General features: G+C 43.8%; 1 protein-coding gene across 6 annotated transcripts in view; it reads left to right on the top strand.

Annotated features, from left to right (window-relative positions):
• SH3PXD2A (SH3 and PX domains 2A) overlaps nt 1–19299 on the top strand; it is an 822832-nt gene that overhangs the window by 763976 nt on the left and 39557 nt on the right. For all 6 annotated transcript variants that reach the window (XM_085606748.1, XM_085606762.1, XM_085606734.1 and 3 more), the window contains one exon: nt 17521–17855. In XM_085606748.1, the coding sequence (XP_085462874.1) occupies nt 17521–17855 (335 nt within the window). The remainder of the gene's footprint in view (nt 1–17520; nt 17856–19299) is intronic.

Below are 19299 nucleotides of genomic sequence, written 5' to 3'. Positions count from 1 at the left end.
CACGCTTGTGTACATATGCAAAAAAATGCCATACGGTCACCCAAGTACAGAGATCGGGATTTAGCATCGTTTGTTTGACCCCCCCATGCCATTCCAGTTCAGACCCAGCCATATGCAAATCAATCTTGACCTTTCTCTCCATGGGAACAGTCCAGCCCGAACGCTGATGTACAACATGGCTTAAACACATTGGAAAAGCCAAGAGCTCTTGCATAGGCGAGACCTATTAGCTTTGCCAATACTTTTCTTTCCGTCCCCATCTCTATCTCTCTCTCGCCCCTCTGCTTTTTTAAGTCACATTTTTGATGATCCATGCCTACTTCTCCTTCTTCACCCTGTCTTTGTAAACATGAGTTTTGGAAACATATATCCCACCATCCCACTATAGCTTTCCCTCTTCCGATGCCACCTTTACGTTTTTTGTCCGAGTCTCTGGTTACCAATGACTAATTTCTGTTCTGCAGAAAGGAGTGGGTGCAGAGACTCCACTAAGTAGGGTCCTGCCCTCTATGAGCGATTTTTGCAGAAAGATGGTGCGTGGCAGCGGACCACTCTTCCTCTGCAAAGGCATTGCCTTGAATTGCAATATTCCAGCAGAAGCAACTCTCATGATGATTTAGACTTGAATTGAATGCCTTCACCAGTCTCAGATTATAGGTGGGTGCTGAGGTCGTAGTCAGAACGGGCCCCTCCTTTCCCTCAAAGTTTGTACGATGCTGGTGCATATATGCTCATGCACTGTCTTCCTGCACTGCCAGCAAAAATACATTTGTTAATCTGTTTGTGCGGCACAGAGTGTACTTGAGCATCCGCACATCTCTGCTAATGTAAATTGAAGCCTAAGCAATCTTGACAGAGGTTGCAGGAGTGAGTATTCACGAATATGCAGATGACACCCAATTATACCTAAAAAATGTCATCTCAACAAGTCATTTGCACTTTAAATAACTGTATAACGGATGTCAAATGGATGCCACCGAACTTCCTTAAGCTAAATCCAGAGAAAACTGAAGTGACCCTCAACAGATGGTTTCCTGAATCCAAATTTAAGATGCAATGGCTGGGTTCTGATCAGTGAAGCCAAACCGCTGTGTCTGTGCATCGAAATCCATCTGTCCCCGTTACAAATTGCTCACAGATAACTCAACGAGAGCTTCCTCCATATCCCTAAATAAAAACATAAACCCCTCCTGCATCCTGGGAAGGCTGCACTTTTGTACTGGCCATTGTCCTCCCTTGGCTTGCCTACGGCAACTGCATTCTCCCATGCATTCCCACCTTCTGTTTACTGCCTATGAAAGCCATTCCTCATTCAGCAACCAGCCTTATCCCCATAACCAGAGTATAACCACATATCACCTCTATTAAAAGACCCGCTATTGGCTTCCTATAAAAGCAAGCATATAATTACAATTATCTCCTCCTCAGGTACCGTCTTGTCCTTTCTTTCTTTTCAGCGCCTGGCAACCCGCACAAGTAGCAAGAAGTACTCTACAAATCACCTTACATTATATTACATAACTAAATTCACATTTTTCATTCACCTTCCTACCACTGTGCCATTCCTCCAATCCAACTATATTGGCTCAGAGCCATTGCTTACCATATTACTCTGACTGTGTTTTTGTTGATTCGTTATCCATTGTTATTCAACAATTTAAGATTGCACTTTAATAAAAATGTAAAATAAATGAATATGATCTTCACATTATAGCCATGAATTTGAGGATATGTTGACGCCCTGTGTATCATAGGATAATACAGCTTATCGTCTTGCACACATACACAGCATCCTCTAAACAGTGAACACATATGTTTTAGGCTATAAGGAACTGGTGCCTTAGATCTTTTACTAATTCCAGCATCATGCTCCTTGCTCGTTGTAAGAACGAGCATTTTCTCACAGATTGTTTTCTTATGTGTGGATGTTTTTTGCATTATAGGTCAGTAAAATAAGCTTCGCTTGGGCAATAGGAAACAGGAATGCCATTATTCACAGACTTCCACGTACGATGAAATACTTTCCTCAACAGCCTGCTACCATATGCTGTTATTTTTTTTTATTTTTTTAAATCAAGCCTTCAAGTAGCATTCCCTGATAAGCAGAGTGCAACTCTTAGTATACATCATGTCATTTTGCTTATTTGTTTAGTGTTTTACTCCACAACTAGGTCAACTCAAAGCACTGATGAGCAAGCAAAAATATGTAAAAGCGGGCTAGGAGCAATACAAAGGGGGGGACAGATAGAGGAAATGGCGAAGGAGTCTTAAGTATGGAGCAGCTTGCCCCCAAAAGAGTAATATCACACGAGATAGCGAATCAGTGCCAGGTGAGTAATCAGTTTTGGGTATGTGACGGAGAAAGGACGGAGATGAATTGGGGAGTGGAAAGCAGGATGGACCAGGAAAGATGTTGAGCCAGACGTCCAGGGGATAGAGGTAGATTGGAAGGTAGGGGTGAGTTAAATAGACAATGTCATGACTGAAAGTTCTAAACTTCTTCTAGCTCTATGAGAAACACTTGGTCAGGCCTTATAAATCAGGACAATGCCTTCCCTGTAAGTCAGTACTCTGACTACCTGCGTGTACCCTAGTTGAAATTGGAGAATTGGGGGGTGGGGCTCTAAGTTGGAGGCTCTTCCATTCCTTCGGTGTTGAGGCTTCTGGGAGGCAAGGGACATAGGAACTGCATACTTTCTTTTGTTTGACTAACAGGGCAAGGGGAGCAGGGTCACCTAAGTAAGGCACCACCTTAATGGTGGAGGGAAAGGGGGATCCCTCCTTTCGGAATTAGGGCCCTCACACACCCAGCCATCTGGGTGTCATGCTTCATCATAGGTCTAGATCCTCGTCAGGTCGGCGCTGCAATACCCGACGGGCACCCTATGAGGGGCTCTTTGGCGGAGATCTTTTATTCCTTGCCGTTTAGTGCTGTGGGTGTGAGGGACCTAATGGTTTAGTTGTGCTAAGTGAAGGTCAATAGACAGTACAAGGTTAAAACAGGAAATGGAAGTCCAAACAAAATAATTTTAATGAATATGGCTTCCAACCTGGTTAAAAAGTAAATGTGGCGCACTCCTGATATGATGCGTCAGGATATCATGCTCAACTTAATGTGGTCGACATGTTTCTTGCCTTGGCGTCAGAATGATCTAGCGGCAATTCATCAGTACCTAAAAGGACAGTTAATCTACACTAATGGTGGTGTTCTGGTTAAATGACCGTGATATACCACAAAAGCACCTCACATGTGGTACCTGTAAATGCGATGGCCAACCTGTTGGGATAAAATCAAGATGAGTAAACAATCATATAGTGCATCCTATAAGCATCCCCTAAAAACTTCACCATGTACGGTGAAAGTGCAATTAAAATAGTGAAATCAGGATGCCTAAAAACACGCGTCACATGATTATGACGTGCTCGTGAAGAAATGTATGATTAAAAACACACAGGTTTAATGTCCCGTACTATCAAGGTATCTGAAAACAGTGGACTCACCCAAGATTGGTTAGTGATTCGCACCATCAACTCCCGGCAGAAAAAGACACCTAGTACTTCCAATGTCCTAGGAAATGGGAGGATTAAAATGGCGCAGATTTAATAAAATGTGGAGTACACCTAGTAATGTGGTGTATGGATCAACCAGGCTCAGCAAGGATTAATAGGCAAACACTCGTAAGAAGGTAGTGAGCTGGTTAAAAACGGGCTCAGTCAGGTGGACACCATGTTACCCCGGGGGGTTTTGCCCCACCCCACCGGCTCGCATCGAAACTCGTCTCTCTCCCAAAATCACAAGGTACCGTGCCCAAAGAAAAGGTGCCTGGTATCTGTGACAAGTGGAATTGAGGAAGCTGTGTCTGCGGTACGCCCCGGGTCTTGGTGGTGAGTGAGCCCCCGGCAGTTCAAGGGATGTCTGCTGCCTCGTGGATAACGGGCGCAAACTCACCTCGTTTAAGAGGGTAGGAGAATCAACGCCTGCAAGCTCTGAGTAACACAAGGAGCCAGTACTCACGTGATGTCAACCGCGAGGTTGTCGATGGACCTGCACATACACTGCCGGGGCCAGGAGGTACTGGCCATCCTTCTTGTGGCCTAAATGTAGTCCCGATCACCGGCAGCTAGTGGAAGAAGTAACCAATTAGCACGCGTTGGTGCCCTGGAGCGCTGACACCCCCCCCCATGAAAATGCTGACTTAGCGGCCATCTTGGAAGTGTGACTGCCACATTAGGCAAGGGACATAGGCTTATAGTAGGAGTCCTTTGCAGGGTCCTGACGGAGGCTTGGTGCTAACATTCCCCGAATATAGTGGGGTTGGATGAGTATTTAAATCCTAAAAACCTATGGCTTTACTTACCTGGTGGCTCAATTGGAGCAACCACAGACAGACTTGAGCTCATGTTAGACAAAGGTTGGGCCAGCATGCAAGATGCAGGGTGGGGATTCCTACTTGTTTTCATTTCAGACGTTCTGAGGTAGTGAGTGCAGGAACAGGATCTTCTAGCCAATAGGGCTTAACCAAGTTTTTCAACATAATAACATACAAAGTGCTTTTTGGGTATGACAAGACTGGCAAGTCTTGCTAAGTAGGTTACAGAGGTGGCACACAAATGACAGATTTGTACATTGGCTTTCCAGGCTTTCTCCTGGGACAGTGCTGCTTTTTTTCTTTTGAGTCAAATAGCTTCTGGAATATGAACTACATAAGTATCCTGTCCTCTCATAACAGATCTGAGCTGTCCTTGCTCATCATAGTCCCAAGCCATCAGCATCCTGCTACACCCCGAGACTCAGCTTAGATTCCCTCAGAGAGTACTCGACAGGCACCAGGGTCTCCCCTCACCACTCTTGGATTGTCCACATCGACCCTGAGCACTATCCTTGCCCTGCCTTCAGTGTCTTGATCTGCGGTTCCCTGGAGGATGTGAGCGATAAAACATGCAAGTAGAGAGGGAGATGATGACTGTCCTCATGTATTCTGCCAGCGTTGGGACAGGATATTCAACTGAGATCATCTTTACTGGAGCCTTTAATTAGCAGGTGTAGGTTTAGCACAACAGGATGTGTGGGGTGGTCTGAGGAGGTAGCACTGAAAGGTAAAATTAAGGCAGACTGAAGAAGTGCCCCACCACTACACATCTAGAGAAACACAACAGCTCCCTGTAAGAATATGGGAGTGCTGGTAAATTGAGAGATCTCTAGACCAGTGTCGTCTCCAGAAGTGATTTTTGTTTTTGGGGGTGGGGGCGAGCAGATAAGTGGTGGGGCCCCATTCAACGCGCAATCATGAAGATTGAGTGCACATGTGCTTTTTACACACACACAGAAACTCACTCACTCTTCTTTAAACATTGTAAGCAAACTACGAAGCAAACATTACTTTGGACCGTGGATGAGGTAGCGTTCTTTGAAGTGGCTCAATTACTCCTGGTCTCCTCTTAACACCACTTGGTTCTGCAGTCTCTCAGTTAGATACTTAAGCCCTTTTCCTCCTGCATGTACATGCCTGCATCGCTGCCTTCGCACCTCGCCAAAACACAACACACATTCTCACCTGTAAGCACTGCATTTTCTTTACCTTTCGCCCTGTCAATATTTTGACAGCTGTGCATCCCCTTCAAATGACTCATAACTTAAATTGCACTCAGTAATTTCAATAAATCAATGTCCAATCAAATACTTGTTGTTCTATTAAAAAGAAATGTTATTTCTAATGCTATGCATTCAAAGTATTACAACATTCGTAGGCAATAACACAGTCCACGTGAGGTCAGGCCTCTAGAGTTTATCTGACAAATCCCCGCGCCACCCTCTTCGGTGTAATATGGTTGGAGTTAGTCCGCATTCACTGGCGACCACATCTAGGGAATGCTCACTAGTGTAAGCCTTACTCAAGAGTCCACTCCGAGTCTTAGAAAATAATAAAAATGTCTATGGTGCCACAACACCTTTAGCAGCAAGTCCCCTGGCCCGATAGGCCCATATGAAGTCTTACCCACTCCAGCAGCTCAGACGTGTTCCGTGTTTCAGCAGGTGCCACGACCACGGGCACTTGCAAAGCTCCAGTCTTGCTTGGTCGAGTCAGTCTGTACATTGGGACACGCAGCAGCTTCTTGTAGGCACTGGCTCTCCTGAACAGCGTGGCTGGTCTCAACAGTGATCAGAAGAGCTCTAGTCTTACATTGGCATGGTAAGTTCAGCTTTTCCCCACATGAGGGGAATGGGTTGATCTTTGTGCCCCCGACCGGGTCCCAGCAATGGAGTGAAGTCCTCTCAAGGCCCTCCAGAGTCCATGGGGCAGGTCTCGGTGCTTAATTTTGACTTGCAGGTCACAGCTTCAGTTTTGCCAGGTGACTACCTGAACTTGTCAATAATAAGTACCAGCAGCCCCTCCTAGATTACAGGATTGCCGCGGTAACTGCTGGCAAGGTATCACCTTCTCATTTGCAGCCCCTAGCATACGGGTCGCCACTAAGGTTCACACAAGTCTTTGCTCTTTTTATTAGGATCCAAGCTTGCATTACATAAATATACATTCCAGGTAATTTTCGTCATGACCAAGCATACAAGCAACAAATATAAAAACAGATTTCATATTCTATAGCCTAGTAGCTGCTCAGGGTATACAAAATTACAATAAATATTTAACTTTAATTTTAACTCGCCCCATTTTCTGTAGCCAGTCCCTCACTGTAGGGATTAACTGAGTTTGCCATTTTGGAGCAAGATTGACCGAGCTACAGGTGGTTTTGTTATTCTTTGATGCTGTAATTTGTCTCTTACCGTAAATAGCTCTATCATGTAAAGCGCTCTGATACCTCTGGGTCCAGCCAGCGCTATATAAAACCTCTAAAATAAATAAATGCTATATATAATAGTTTTACCCATTTATCAGATAGGGCCAGTGCCAGATCGTACCCCAGAACTCTCAGTAAGTGGTCGGGGCCAAATTTCCCTGCCACTTCCTTGCAAGATACTGGACAATTTCATCCCAGAATCCCTTAATGGATGAGCAGTGACCGATTACATGTACCCAGTTAGCAGCCAATCGGTCTATGCATCGAAAACAGTGGCCTGGGAGACTGGAGTTCATTTGTATTAAAAAGGATGGGGTTCTATAGAGGAGCCATTTGGTAATAAATAGCATTCAATGCAAATTGGCTTCTCACAACACACGAAAATTCAATTTATTGACTTCCTCCCACATCTTGTTTGTCAGTTCCAGGCCTTCATGTTTGCTACCTTTTTTGTGGCTTTTTGAGCTAGGTCGGAGCCTTTAATACAAGTAAACATTCTTTTCCATTCCCCTGGCTTTTCCAATATCCCATCTTCAATTAGTGCAGAAACCACCTATCTGCTGCTAAGAATCTGCTCTAGGTCTAAGTTAAACAACATTTTATTGAATGTCCTAAAAGAACCCAGAAGCAGAAAATCGTCGTGTATACACTGTCGGACTTCCACTGTGTTTAGCCATCTATCCCCAAAAAGAAAATCTGAAATTTTCCCATATCCTGCTTTTTGACAATTTTTGGTGCAAGCTTCACCCCAAGTTCGATGTATAATACGGCTAGAGGGGTCGCTGCATTAATATGGGGAATGGAATATCTCCTATAGAGATCCCCACGTCTCCATAGAAACCACTTCAAGCTCCTATAGCAAATTCTTTTAGGTGACTTAACAGACTTTAGCGCATCCAGAATATGATACTATTTAAAGATCAGCTGCGTACGATTGTTCATAAAAAGACCCGTGTGAACCTTTGATTTAACCTAGACATGTATTATGCAAAATAGACAAAATAGTAATCCTTAAGGTTGGGAAGCCCCAACCATCCATCCTCCTGCCGTTCGTATAAAGTGCTAAGAGCTACCCTGTCCGTTTTTTTTGCCAAATAAATTATGAGAACATGGACTCTACAGATTTTAAAAAGGGGCAGTTAAAACACATGGAATAGCTGAAAATAAAAAATTGAATAATGGAAGGACCGACATTTTATTGAGGGAGACTCTCCCTAGAAGGGTCAATGGGAGAGAATTCTAAAGAGAAACTAGATCTTGCACTTTTGAGAGGAGAGGAGCGAAGTTAAGGGCATACAGATCCTCGATCTTCGATGTGAACCTGATGCTGAGATATCGCTTCGGATGTGAGTTAACACATGAGACTATGTCTGAATGTAGGACGTCAGGATTACATCCACGTAGTATTATTTCTGTCTTCTTCTTGTTAATTCTATGCCCTCCCAGCTTCTCATATTGGACAAAAATCTCGAAGGCCTTTTCTTGGGTCTCCTTCCTACTATCCAAAATTAACATAATATAGTCAGTGTATAGTTTTATCTCATCCATCTGTGGGAGAGGGGGCGGATACTGTGATTTCATCGGACTGCTCTAGCTAATGGCTCAATGAAGAAGGCAAATAAAATGGGGGATAGCGGGCACCCTTGTCGGGTTCCGTGCAACATCTTTATTTACCCCACTTCTATTGTGTTGATGATGATACTGGCTTCTGCTTTACAATACATCTTAAATATAAGCCCTGTACTCTGGGATGGAATACCAAATTTGGTCAAAATATTAAACAAGGTTTACCAGACCACGGGGTCAAAAGCTGTTTCCGCATCTAGCAGAAGCATCAAAGCTCGTATATTATTAACTGCAAAATAGTCCAAAGCTTCCGCCAAATAGTGTGTATTTGTCCTGCAATGCAGTCTGGCTATAAAGCCATTTCTGACCTATGGGAATTAATCCTGAGATTATTGAATTAAATCTATTGGCAAGCAGCATTGTGATAATTTTATAATCAGTGTTTAGTAATGTAATAGGGCAGTGCGAGTTTGAATCCTTGGCATCCCTACCTTTCTTTAAAAAATGTACTACATTCCCTTTAAAAAAAAAAAAGAAGGCGGTATAGGACCCCCTTGTAGCATTGTATTAGTGAGCAGTAAAAGGTAATCAGCTAAAACATCTGAAAGAAGTTTGAAAAAATTCCCCTGGGAATCCATCCAGGCACCAGGTTTTGCAATTCGGGAGAATCCTGATAACCTCCATCAGGTCCTCTTTAGAGAAGGATCAAGACATATTAACCCCCTCGTCTGTAGTTAATGTTGGAATGTTGCAGTCCTCTAACAACCTGCCCAGAGAGTCTATGTTGACCGACTGAGCTTGTGTTTGTAATCAGCAGCGGCCCCTCCATTAGGGTGGAAGAGCGACGCCCCCCCCGCCACCACCAGCAAATAAAACGATAATAAAACAGGTTTTAACCCATTTTATTATAGTTTTATTTTATTCCCCCGGACCCTCCCCCAGGTCTATGATGAGACTTGGTGGTGGTCCCAGGGGGATGACACTGTGGTGGGGCCCTTCACTGTCCATAAGGTGTTTGGCCGGCCGTTTCAGGCCTGCCAAACATCTCATGCACAGTGAAGCTTTCTCCAGCCCCAGCTGTGTTGCTTGGGCTGGAGAAAGCAGGCACAGGATCCCAGTCTACCTGGGAGCGCAAAGTCATAGCGCTCAGGCCAGTCCTGACGCTGCTTTCCTGCAGTGGCATGATTGGCTGCAGTGCAGTCTGCGAGCCTGTCCCTGAAGCAGGTAGAGCGCGATGGAGCAGACGACGGCAGCGATCAGGTAAGTTTATTTATTATTATATTTATTTATTTTGTTCCCCGAATCCCCCGACCCCAGCTCCGGCCCGCCCCGCTATTTGGCAGGGGACGGGCCGCTGCTGTTTGTCATGTTCAAATGAAATGAAGTATTTATATAGTGCTACATGTACCCGAGGGTGTCTAGGCGCTGCTTCATACTAGTGGATTTCAATTATTACGATGGAGTCACTATTAACAAAAGTCAGGTTTTCAGTCCTTTCCTATATTTAACCAGATTGGTTTCTTTTTTCAAAGTTAAATGCAAGGAGTTCCAGAGGTTGGTGGTGGTAGGGGTAAAGCTTTCACCTCCCCATTTTACTTTCCGCACCCTAGGAACGATTGTATTTCCACAATCCGAGGACCTGAGTGGTCTAGCCGGGATGTAAGGTTTAAAACCTTACATACCTTACACCTAACATGATTTCTCCCACCTTCTCTGGTTCCTTAATCCTAATTCTCAAGGCTGGGCATTTAAAGACATTTATCCTGTTATTGACCACTTCTTCGCAATAGGAATTTTCCAGTAAAGTTGCTTTCCTCATACACTTTTTGGAAATGGGCCTGCCTTAGAGCGACACACTTTACATAATATGCTTCACTCATTGCCTGTCTAGCAGTGTTAAACGCTTTTTTATTAGCCCTGGATGTATTCTTCGAAAACCTATAATAGCTCTGCTGTACATTTTGTCCTAAAATTTGCTTTTGTTTTTTAGCTTTTAAGCTATTTTCTGCTTCCTTGCTTATCACTCTCCCTCTAATAAATGCCTGCAGATCATCCCATACGATACCTGGTGGAGTGGTCTTCTCATTAATCATCAGAAATTCCCTTATTGCCTCTTTGCAAATTTTCACCCACACTTCCTCCTTCAAATATTTATTAAAAACCCGCCGTCTAGGACGCAATGGGGATTTACCCACCACTATCTCAAGAATATACATTGCGTGATCTGAAAACCCATTAGGTATGGTGCTTTGTCTTTTAAAATTCTAAGCTTTGGAGATTAAAAAGAAATCTATGCGTGAAGAGCTACAGAATCTCCTTGAAAAGCAAGTGTATATAATTTTTGTATGACAGACCGCTCTCCAAGGGTCTAATATCTAAGTATTTCCTGAAAGGTCCTAATGACTTTCAGAGATTTGGGTTTTGTCTGTTTTTATTACTTAACGGAGGAGTCCACTATTGGTATCTGCAGCACATTACCCCTCCCCCCCCCGCCCGATTACCAATTCACCAATATTTTGTAATAATGACTGGATTATCTTCGACTGGGGCAAAAAAGCTTACCGCTAGTGACCTCCTTTATCTCTTGCACTGTTTACAACTTTATTGCCCAGCCCTTTTACCCCAAAAAATCAGTGTCCCGATGGGCCGCTTGGGAGGAAGAAAACCCTGTATATGCTACTCAGTTTTTAAACATCAAACATCCTGACACCTTTCCAACCGGGATATGGGTCTCCTGAACCAAAATCCCTGATGGATTTTCAACTAAAGTCCAACTTTCTTTCGCTCGTAGTTTCTTACTATTATTAAGGCCATTGGCATGAAAGGAAACTACCTTCAGGGTGTTATTCGTATTGATATAATATTCTTGAATAGCCTTTAGGAAAAAATGTAGTTTTACTGATCCCCCTCCCAGAACTGTTGATCAGGGTTACACCAACCATATAACTGCCTTTCACACAGATAGAAACTTGAGCCCCATCTTTATCTTGCCATAGGCTAATGAAGAAATCAACTCAATGGTTTGGTCGTACTCTGCCATCCTTGATGTATAAACTAATCAACTTGGCTCTTTGTTGGCACAGTCACTTCTAAGGTGGTAACCTGTGACATAAGGGATCACATAACGTAGTTGTATTGGCTTTGCACTCTCTGCATGGCACTCAATTCATGGCTCAGTCCACGACGTCCCTCCCCTGGCATGCCAAAGTCACTGATTCAATTGTGCATATGGACAAGAACCAGTTCTGTGCATAGCCGTCTTCTCACACCTGCCACCCGGTGTCCTCTTGGCAGCGTTCCCCCCCTGGACTTCGCACTCCTCTTCTTCACAGGGCACACTGGTCTTGGCAAGCCAGTATGCTCTGGCACCCTGCCCTGTTGACAGACAGAAAAGTTGCAAAGCTTTCCCTCCTCACACAGCTCATCTAGCTGCATGGCAGATGACAAATTTTGGGATCTCAACCTCCCCTTCTTATAGTCCATTTCCAGACCCCAATGTGATTTAGGGTCTGGTTCTTGTATGTCAGGGTGCTGCTTCTTTTGATACGTAAACTTCTCTCTCTCTTCATCCTCTTCAAAGGCTGTCTGTCACAGCAGGAATGACTCCGAAGTGGCTAGAGTTAACACCTGGATGTCAGTCACAGTGATATAGGCATCAAAAGGTTAATCCCGGGCTCCAAGCCCTACTCTTTATGATTTCCTTATCAGCCCAATCTCCTTCCTGAGATGTGTCCAGGCCCTTTCCTTTTCATCTATTACTAAATGAAAGAGCCCCCTTTGAAGTGCACAGGTGAGTCTCTCTCTCTCCCTTCCTCCGGTGTGTACCACCCAGCTCACAGGAATGCAGCAATGCACATCTGTCTGGGGGATTCTTCTACTCCTCATGTCTTCACCAGGCAGGCCTGTGCTTCCCAAAATGGAATGCAGAGTCTTCCATGTAATACACTATTACAGGTACACTTGCACTTAGTGTACGGCCGGAGCACGTACACCATCCAGTGCTGTTATCTCGATGTATTGTGCCATCACAAGTACATATACAGTCAGCCCTCACATTCATTCTGTGTGCACTGCTCAGTACTGTAGCATTTCTATATTGTGCCATGAAGTGATATTTGCAAACACACACTGCCAGCACACACACTCACTGTGCACGTGCTGCACAACACTTCACCCATTATGTATTGTACTTCTCGCAAGCACTCTTACACCCAGCACATGCTTCCACTGCGCACGCACTGCTCAGCACTGCATCGCTCATGTAATGTATCCCTGGCAGGTATACATACACCCAGTATATGCACTCACCATGCATCTGCTGCACAGCACTGCTCTATCCTTGTACTGTACTCTTCCCAGGCGCACATACATCCAGCGCAGAATGACCATTCCTGCACTTCGCAGCAGTTTACATTTAACTGATGTAGGCCAAGTGTGAGTTAAGCATACAGCCGCAGAACTTTAAAAAGATGACAAAGCCGGTAGGCTTCAATCCAGTGACACGATAGAAAGGACATGTTCACTCCTACTGGTCACTACACGGTATGTTACCACCATCACACGTGTTGCTTAATTCCTGGTGAAGGCAGTAGCCTTCCGCCATTACGTGGGTAGTGCTTTGGGTGCCCCTCGCCAGTCCACCCAGACCGCAATCTGTGAGACAGGCCTATGTCATGGCACACGCATTATCTGTGTTTGCGTAAAACAACAAAAATCTGCATTAGGGATCCAGACAGCAGTTCAGTTGGGTACTCAAGATAGGTGTCCCTAGTGGGGCGTGTCGGCTGGTCTTTGTTTGGTCCTAGGAACTGTCTGAGCGAAAGTAAGTGCTTTTGCTGCATCTGATAAAGGGTGCTTTTTGGCCGAGAAACCCCTTCGATATTCTATTCGGTGAGGACAGCAACTGTGTCCTGGAAGCAGAGAGCTGAGCAGTAAGTTATGAGTAATTCTCTTGACTCCTACGAGTCCTGCATTGTGGTCATGAGAGCTCTTGTTGCACTTGAGTGCTGCATTTACACTACAACGTGGGGCAGCCTTTGAATTAATAGACAGCAATTGCCAAACCAGGTTTCCTGCACATATCAACGAGAGTGTACCATAAGGTCAAATAGCATAATCTTGCTACTAAATATGTAGTTTTTGTTTTGTCCCTGTCTATTCTGGAAAAGGGCCTGGTTAGCAAAATAGCTGTACCATAGCTTTTCAACTTCTAAGCATTCGGACGGGACTGTGATCGTAAAAGACTTAGGATGCAATGTACATCTCAAAAATGTAATGGCAAATTCACATTGATGTTGTCTGTCACAGAGCTGAAATGTCCCAACAGCCACTTCCCTTCATTGAAAGATTTCTGGGGTCTTTCATTGATGAGTTTTTAGTTGAACATTTATCCATCCTCCTGGAAATGGAAAATCCTGAAGCCGGAAAATCGCTCCTCTTAAATTACAAAATATGTATTCAATTTCTATCTGGTCAAACATGTTGTATCATATAATTCATGTGGAGTAGCTGGGTTTAAAAAAAAAAAAGGAAACGTCTCTTCTGCAAAATGTTTGTTCCCTTGCCAAGGCAATAGACTTGCCATGAAAGGAAAGCAATCTGATCTCAGAATAGGGATGCAAGCTTGTATTTATGGGACCTGGCCTGTAGTGCAGAGCAATTGAGAATGGCCTTTTGGGATATGCATGCTACCGCTTTCGACAGTAAAAACTTGGAAGGTTGTCTTCATTCTGTTTTCTGCGTGATTTGTTCTACTGTGTTGGACGTTGTGATGCAGCTCGGGAGTTCGTGGAGTCGAGCAGGCTTTAGAAGTGATCTGTACTTGCCAGCATTCATACGTTGGAAAACAGCACACTCGGATGAATTTCTGGGACTAAATCTGGTTTTGTGTGATAATTATTTATGCATCTTTCGCCAATACATCCTCGGAATTCAGTAGTGAAATATAATTAATTCGATGCAACAAGGCTGAGTCACAAATTCACGTGTAAATTAGGAAATGCAAAGTTTGTGAACATTTGATCAAATATGAGTTTTTCATTGTAAACCTATACACACGGACATTTTGCAGGCCGTCCCTCAAAAATAACCACCTTTTCATAAGCATGTGTGTGCTCACAGTATACAATCCATATAATATACATCTACTCTAGGAAATTAGGGCCGTATTTAGAGTTTGGCAGAGAGCCTCCGTCACATTGTCTGCCGATATTTCATCTCCTCCGTATTACATATGTAGGCTAATATGCACTTGTAATACGGCGGACACTCTGTCTGCCATTCTGCATTAAACTCCGTTTCCTCCTGCTAAAATACAATAATTAGACAGCCTTGTACATCACGCCCGTGATGACACTGGCCACGCAAACCCAAATAATGCTGCGTGAGTGATGCTAAATGTAATTTAATCTGCAGCACAGTGCAAAATGTTTTCTAATGATAGCTTGGATGACGTGTTTTCGAAGCATACTCTTATATACAATTATCTTCACCTCAGATTACGGTCAAATGTACATAAAGTAGCATGAGAATTGTATGTGATTGGAACACATAGTAAGTTGTGAAGTTGGGTAATGTTATCTACCCCAAATTTTGCCCCTTGTGTATGCCTGCTTTAATTTGGCACTTGTAGTCCACGCTATGCTTGGTCATGCTACTTTGCATGACTTTAGTAAGAATGGATTTGTGTTTATTCCAGTAGACACTGGCACAGTTTATATTCCCACAGCCCATCTACACGCTGTCAGGGTATGTGCCCCAAGGACAACAGAATGCATGTAGTCATGTCCACAGGGAAGGGCAAAGGTGACTTACAAGAGAGTCACCATTTTGTGCATGCACATATTGTGACCTCCTTTGGACACCATTTAGTCTGTACTAGGATTCCCAGTCACACAACACAAATGTATCATGCTACCCAGAGAGCACGCAGTGAACACTCAGTTCCCCAGTCACACTAACAATTCACTGACAGTCACATGCCTCAGCTTGATTTCTATAAACATGCACAGTTCCCCTTCTGTCCGTGCAAAAATTAACATTATGGGATGCTGCATGGTAAAATAAGATTTAGGGGGGGACTTACTTTGTTTCCTGAGTGTAAGCTGACCTTATCTATTTGCCAAACTGGCTTTGAAGGTGCATAAACTTCCTGATGTGTACCAGGTTTCTTTTTGGTTTAAAATATAGCACGTTTAATAAAGTGCTTCTTACTCTCCTTAGCACTCAAATTAATAAAGATGGACGAAGGCATCATCACAGCTTTGGATTAATCAGCAGTCATTCAGCGCATTAGCCTGACAGCAGTCTGTCAAAAGGCTACTATTTGCTACAGGAATAGGTGTCTATTATTCTAATTAATTTAAACTAGTCAACTACATGCACATTTCTAATAATATCATTTTGGTATTTTACATTTAATGCTCATATTATCATAAAAATTCACAACTTACATTGGTTTTGTTCTGCACCAAGTCCTATTTATGTTTTCACTCACTCCGCAGCACCCTGTCATTTAACACTGAAACACAGAACATATGGCATTTAAATGAAATGAATGAGCTATATATTTAGCCCGGGGAACGAAGTTAGGATAGTAGATGGCGAGCAGTAAACTGCATTATCCATACAACTCCCTGAAAAGGGAACAGCCACTCAGCTCCATCATGTTGTGAATATTGTTCATACGAAAATACTTTCTCATAGTAAAACATCTGCACCATCACGTTGTGAATCTTGCCATAATTCATAGCTCTAAACGAGCTCTTTGTTGGCTCTCATTTTCACATTCTGTCAATAATATACATTGTAATTACAAATCCACTTTGGATATGGATCCGCTCTCATCGCTTCGGTGGTGGCATACTAAACACTCCCACACTCATTCACTCCTTTGCACAGTCTTCCTTGCATTCATCTTGTCAGGGGTGACAACCTGCACATATTGTGCTAAAAGGGTCCACCTCTGCCCCCTCAGGGCCAAACTGAGGTTATAATTAGCTCTGCTGACACCCATCAGGAGCTTGGAACCTCTCTTAGGATAAGCCTGAGGGGGCCCCCAGATAGCGCTCTAAAATGAAGAGCCACCATTTGTAGGTTATTTGTATGAAGGTTTTGTCAAGATAACTACCTCTAGCAGTGTAGTTCTCAAATGCAGCCATTCACATGTAAACCTCATGAGGGTTACACACGATAACACACCATTCGATGATAAAATACGGACTCAAGTTGTAAAAGAATATTTAGAAGTACAAAAGACCTGTACCTACGAACATCTGCCACCAACCATCAGCCTGCCCATAACCTGACATGCGGGGGACTACAAGTCCTCGACTGTGGGAAAGGGTACACTGTAGCTCCTCAAATGGCCTGCAGATCCTAGGGCTCTACTGTTGACAGTCAGCAAAACCATGGACTATGTCCTGTAAAATCACAGATTGTTGAATCTACTGGTTGAAAAACACAGTAGAGTGCAGTCAGAATTAAACAGGTGCAGAGTGGCGTAGCTTTCTCACATGGACTTACACATTATTGGTATTGATGTTGCTTAGCCATATATTTACCCATGCAGAAAGTTTATTGATATTTGTCAATTTTGTTTGAAGGATGTCATTCCCTAATAAGGGACACGTTTTGTAACCTGTACTATATTTTTCTTAATAATTTTCCTTGTTCACCACTAAAATAAACAGATTCAAATACAACACAAACCACAGGAACTGTGGTGTTCTGCTCTGTAAAGTTTGCTTACAACAATAGGTTTCACTTATTTAGCATACCTTGAGCCAGGTTCATTGTTTTCAAATGTGCTTCTGCACCCCACTGTTTGACCAGGAATTACGGCTGCTGGGTCCAACATTGATTCAAGAGGGCCAGAATCCGTGCCTCACCTTCAGGGTAACCACTATCGTCTTGATTTCCATTTATCTTAGTTTATTTCACCTGAATATCCTAAAAAACATGGATCAGGCCCCTTTTGAGTTATGCTGGACACCCATGAAGTGATTTTGCTCTGTCGCTTCCCATTCCATGGTCAGCAGTCTCTCGTAGCACTTTACTTTTTAGTTGTATTTATATATCACATTTTACACCCTTCTTTCCCAAATTGTGGGTGCAGGTGCCACCATAAAGGTAACATTCTCCTTTTGCCGTGCACAGGTATCAAGGCAAAGAGGGCTGGGCCCCCGCATCGTACCTGAAAAAGGCCAAAGACGATCTTTCCTCCCGAAAGAAGAACATATCCGGGCCAGTGGAGATCATAGGGAACATCATGGAGATCAGCAACCTCCTGAACAAGAAAGGGTCCACTGACAAGGAGCCCTCAACAGAGAACGAGCCAGAGGAGCCGCACATCACCAAGAAAGAGATCAGTCTGCCCATCCTTTGCAACGACTCCAACGGCAACGCCATGGTCTTACCGGAGAAACATGCTTCCAAGCTTGCCCAAGGGTCACCCGCTGTGGCAAGGATAGCACCCCAAAGATCGGAGATAAGTAAGTCCACGTTATCCACAGTTGCAGGACATTGGTGAACACAATCTGATTCTTAGGGTAAGAGAAAGAGAGAATGGCACTGTTAGAGTGAGATGTGTGTGCGTACACATGTGCGCTTGGTCTGTTTTTAACATGGTACTGCAGAGTTGTGTGATGAAATTCTCTTCAAGCTGTGTAAATCTATCTCTCTTACTCAAGGTTTACTATTTAATGACCACTGAGCAGCACTAGATTGGGTTTGAATGAAACCCTTAAACTTCAAGACGTTTACCCTTTCATCTTTTCTTATCTTCCTAATAGGAAGGGCCTTACAATCTTTCTTGATTAGCCAGTCTTTATGAATGTTCGCCTCTCTGTTCAATACGGTGAAATGTCGAGTTCCTTTTGTAAGCCTGCAGTCGCATGTCTACCGTCTTTTGAAAACATTTGCTTGCTGTGGGGATGGCTCCAGGTTTGGAAACCGATACAGGATGCATTTCAACTGTGGAATCTCTTAATGAGTACTTTGTGAGCCTCCCTTCACATCACATGACACCTTGCAGATGGACTTATCTGCACAATCGTAGCAAGGGTAAAAACATGCCATATGATTCTGTTCACCTTTTCCCACTGTTCGAAAAAAGTGAAATGTTTGCTAAAAGCATGCAACATCCCATATTCATCACTTATAATCAGCCTATGTCTCATGACACATCAGCAACATTTGTAGGAGATGAAGCGTGTGCAGGAGGCACTAGGGCTGGCAGGAAAGTAGTGAGGGAACACGATCTGGCCAGGTACTTGAGAGGAGTTTCTAGGGAGGAAGACAAGGGTGGAAGGCAGGAGACAGTAGCTGACAAGCCGATGATGAGAGGGTCGGGAGCGGATACACTGGCAGTGGGGAAGAAGAGCTTGACAGGTGGGCTTTAAGGCAACAAGAAGCTGGCATTCACACAGTTCACAAAGGGGCAGAAACATTGTAGGAGGTTCTTGGCAGGCTAACTGGGCGGAAGTTGATGTGAGGCGAAGAGGCAAGAGGAGTGTTACTGAAAGGTTGGAGGGCTGCGTGGCCCCAAGACAAAGAGGCGGCTGGACGATCTCTAGGAAAGTAATGGTAAAGAAAAAGAGAATTTATAGAAAGAAGCAAGATAGATATGTGAGAATATCATCAGAGGTGAGAGAAGAAGCCAGATCACAGGAGCTGAGTGGAGAATGCAGCAATCACAGGGAAGGGCATGTAGGATGCTGGAAGTCATGTGTACATGTGGAACATGGAGTGATGGTAGTAAAGATGTCGCCCCTGTTAAAAAGGGTTGGGAGCTGTCCTATAGAAGGGGTGGGCCACAAACAGACACTAGCAAGCATTTTACACAATTGTGGGGCACGTTTCTCATGGTATGCAGAAAACAACCATCTTGTCATCAGTTTAAAGAACATCTCACTTGGGTCATCTCACAACACAGGA

Source organism: Triturus cristatus, chromosome 1_2 (assembly GCF_964204655.1).
Source record: "Triturus cristatus chromosome 1_2, aTriCri1.1, whole genome shotgun sequence".
In the NCBI taxonomy this organism is placed as follows: domain Eukaryota; kingdom Metazoa; phylum Chordata; class Amphibia; order Caudata; family Salamandridae; genus Triturus; species Triturus cristatus.
This window is presented reverse-complemented; position numbering and strand designations above follow the sequence as displayed.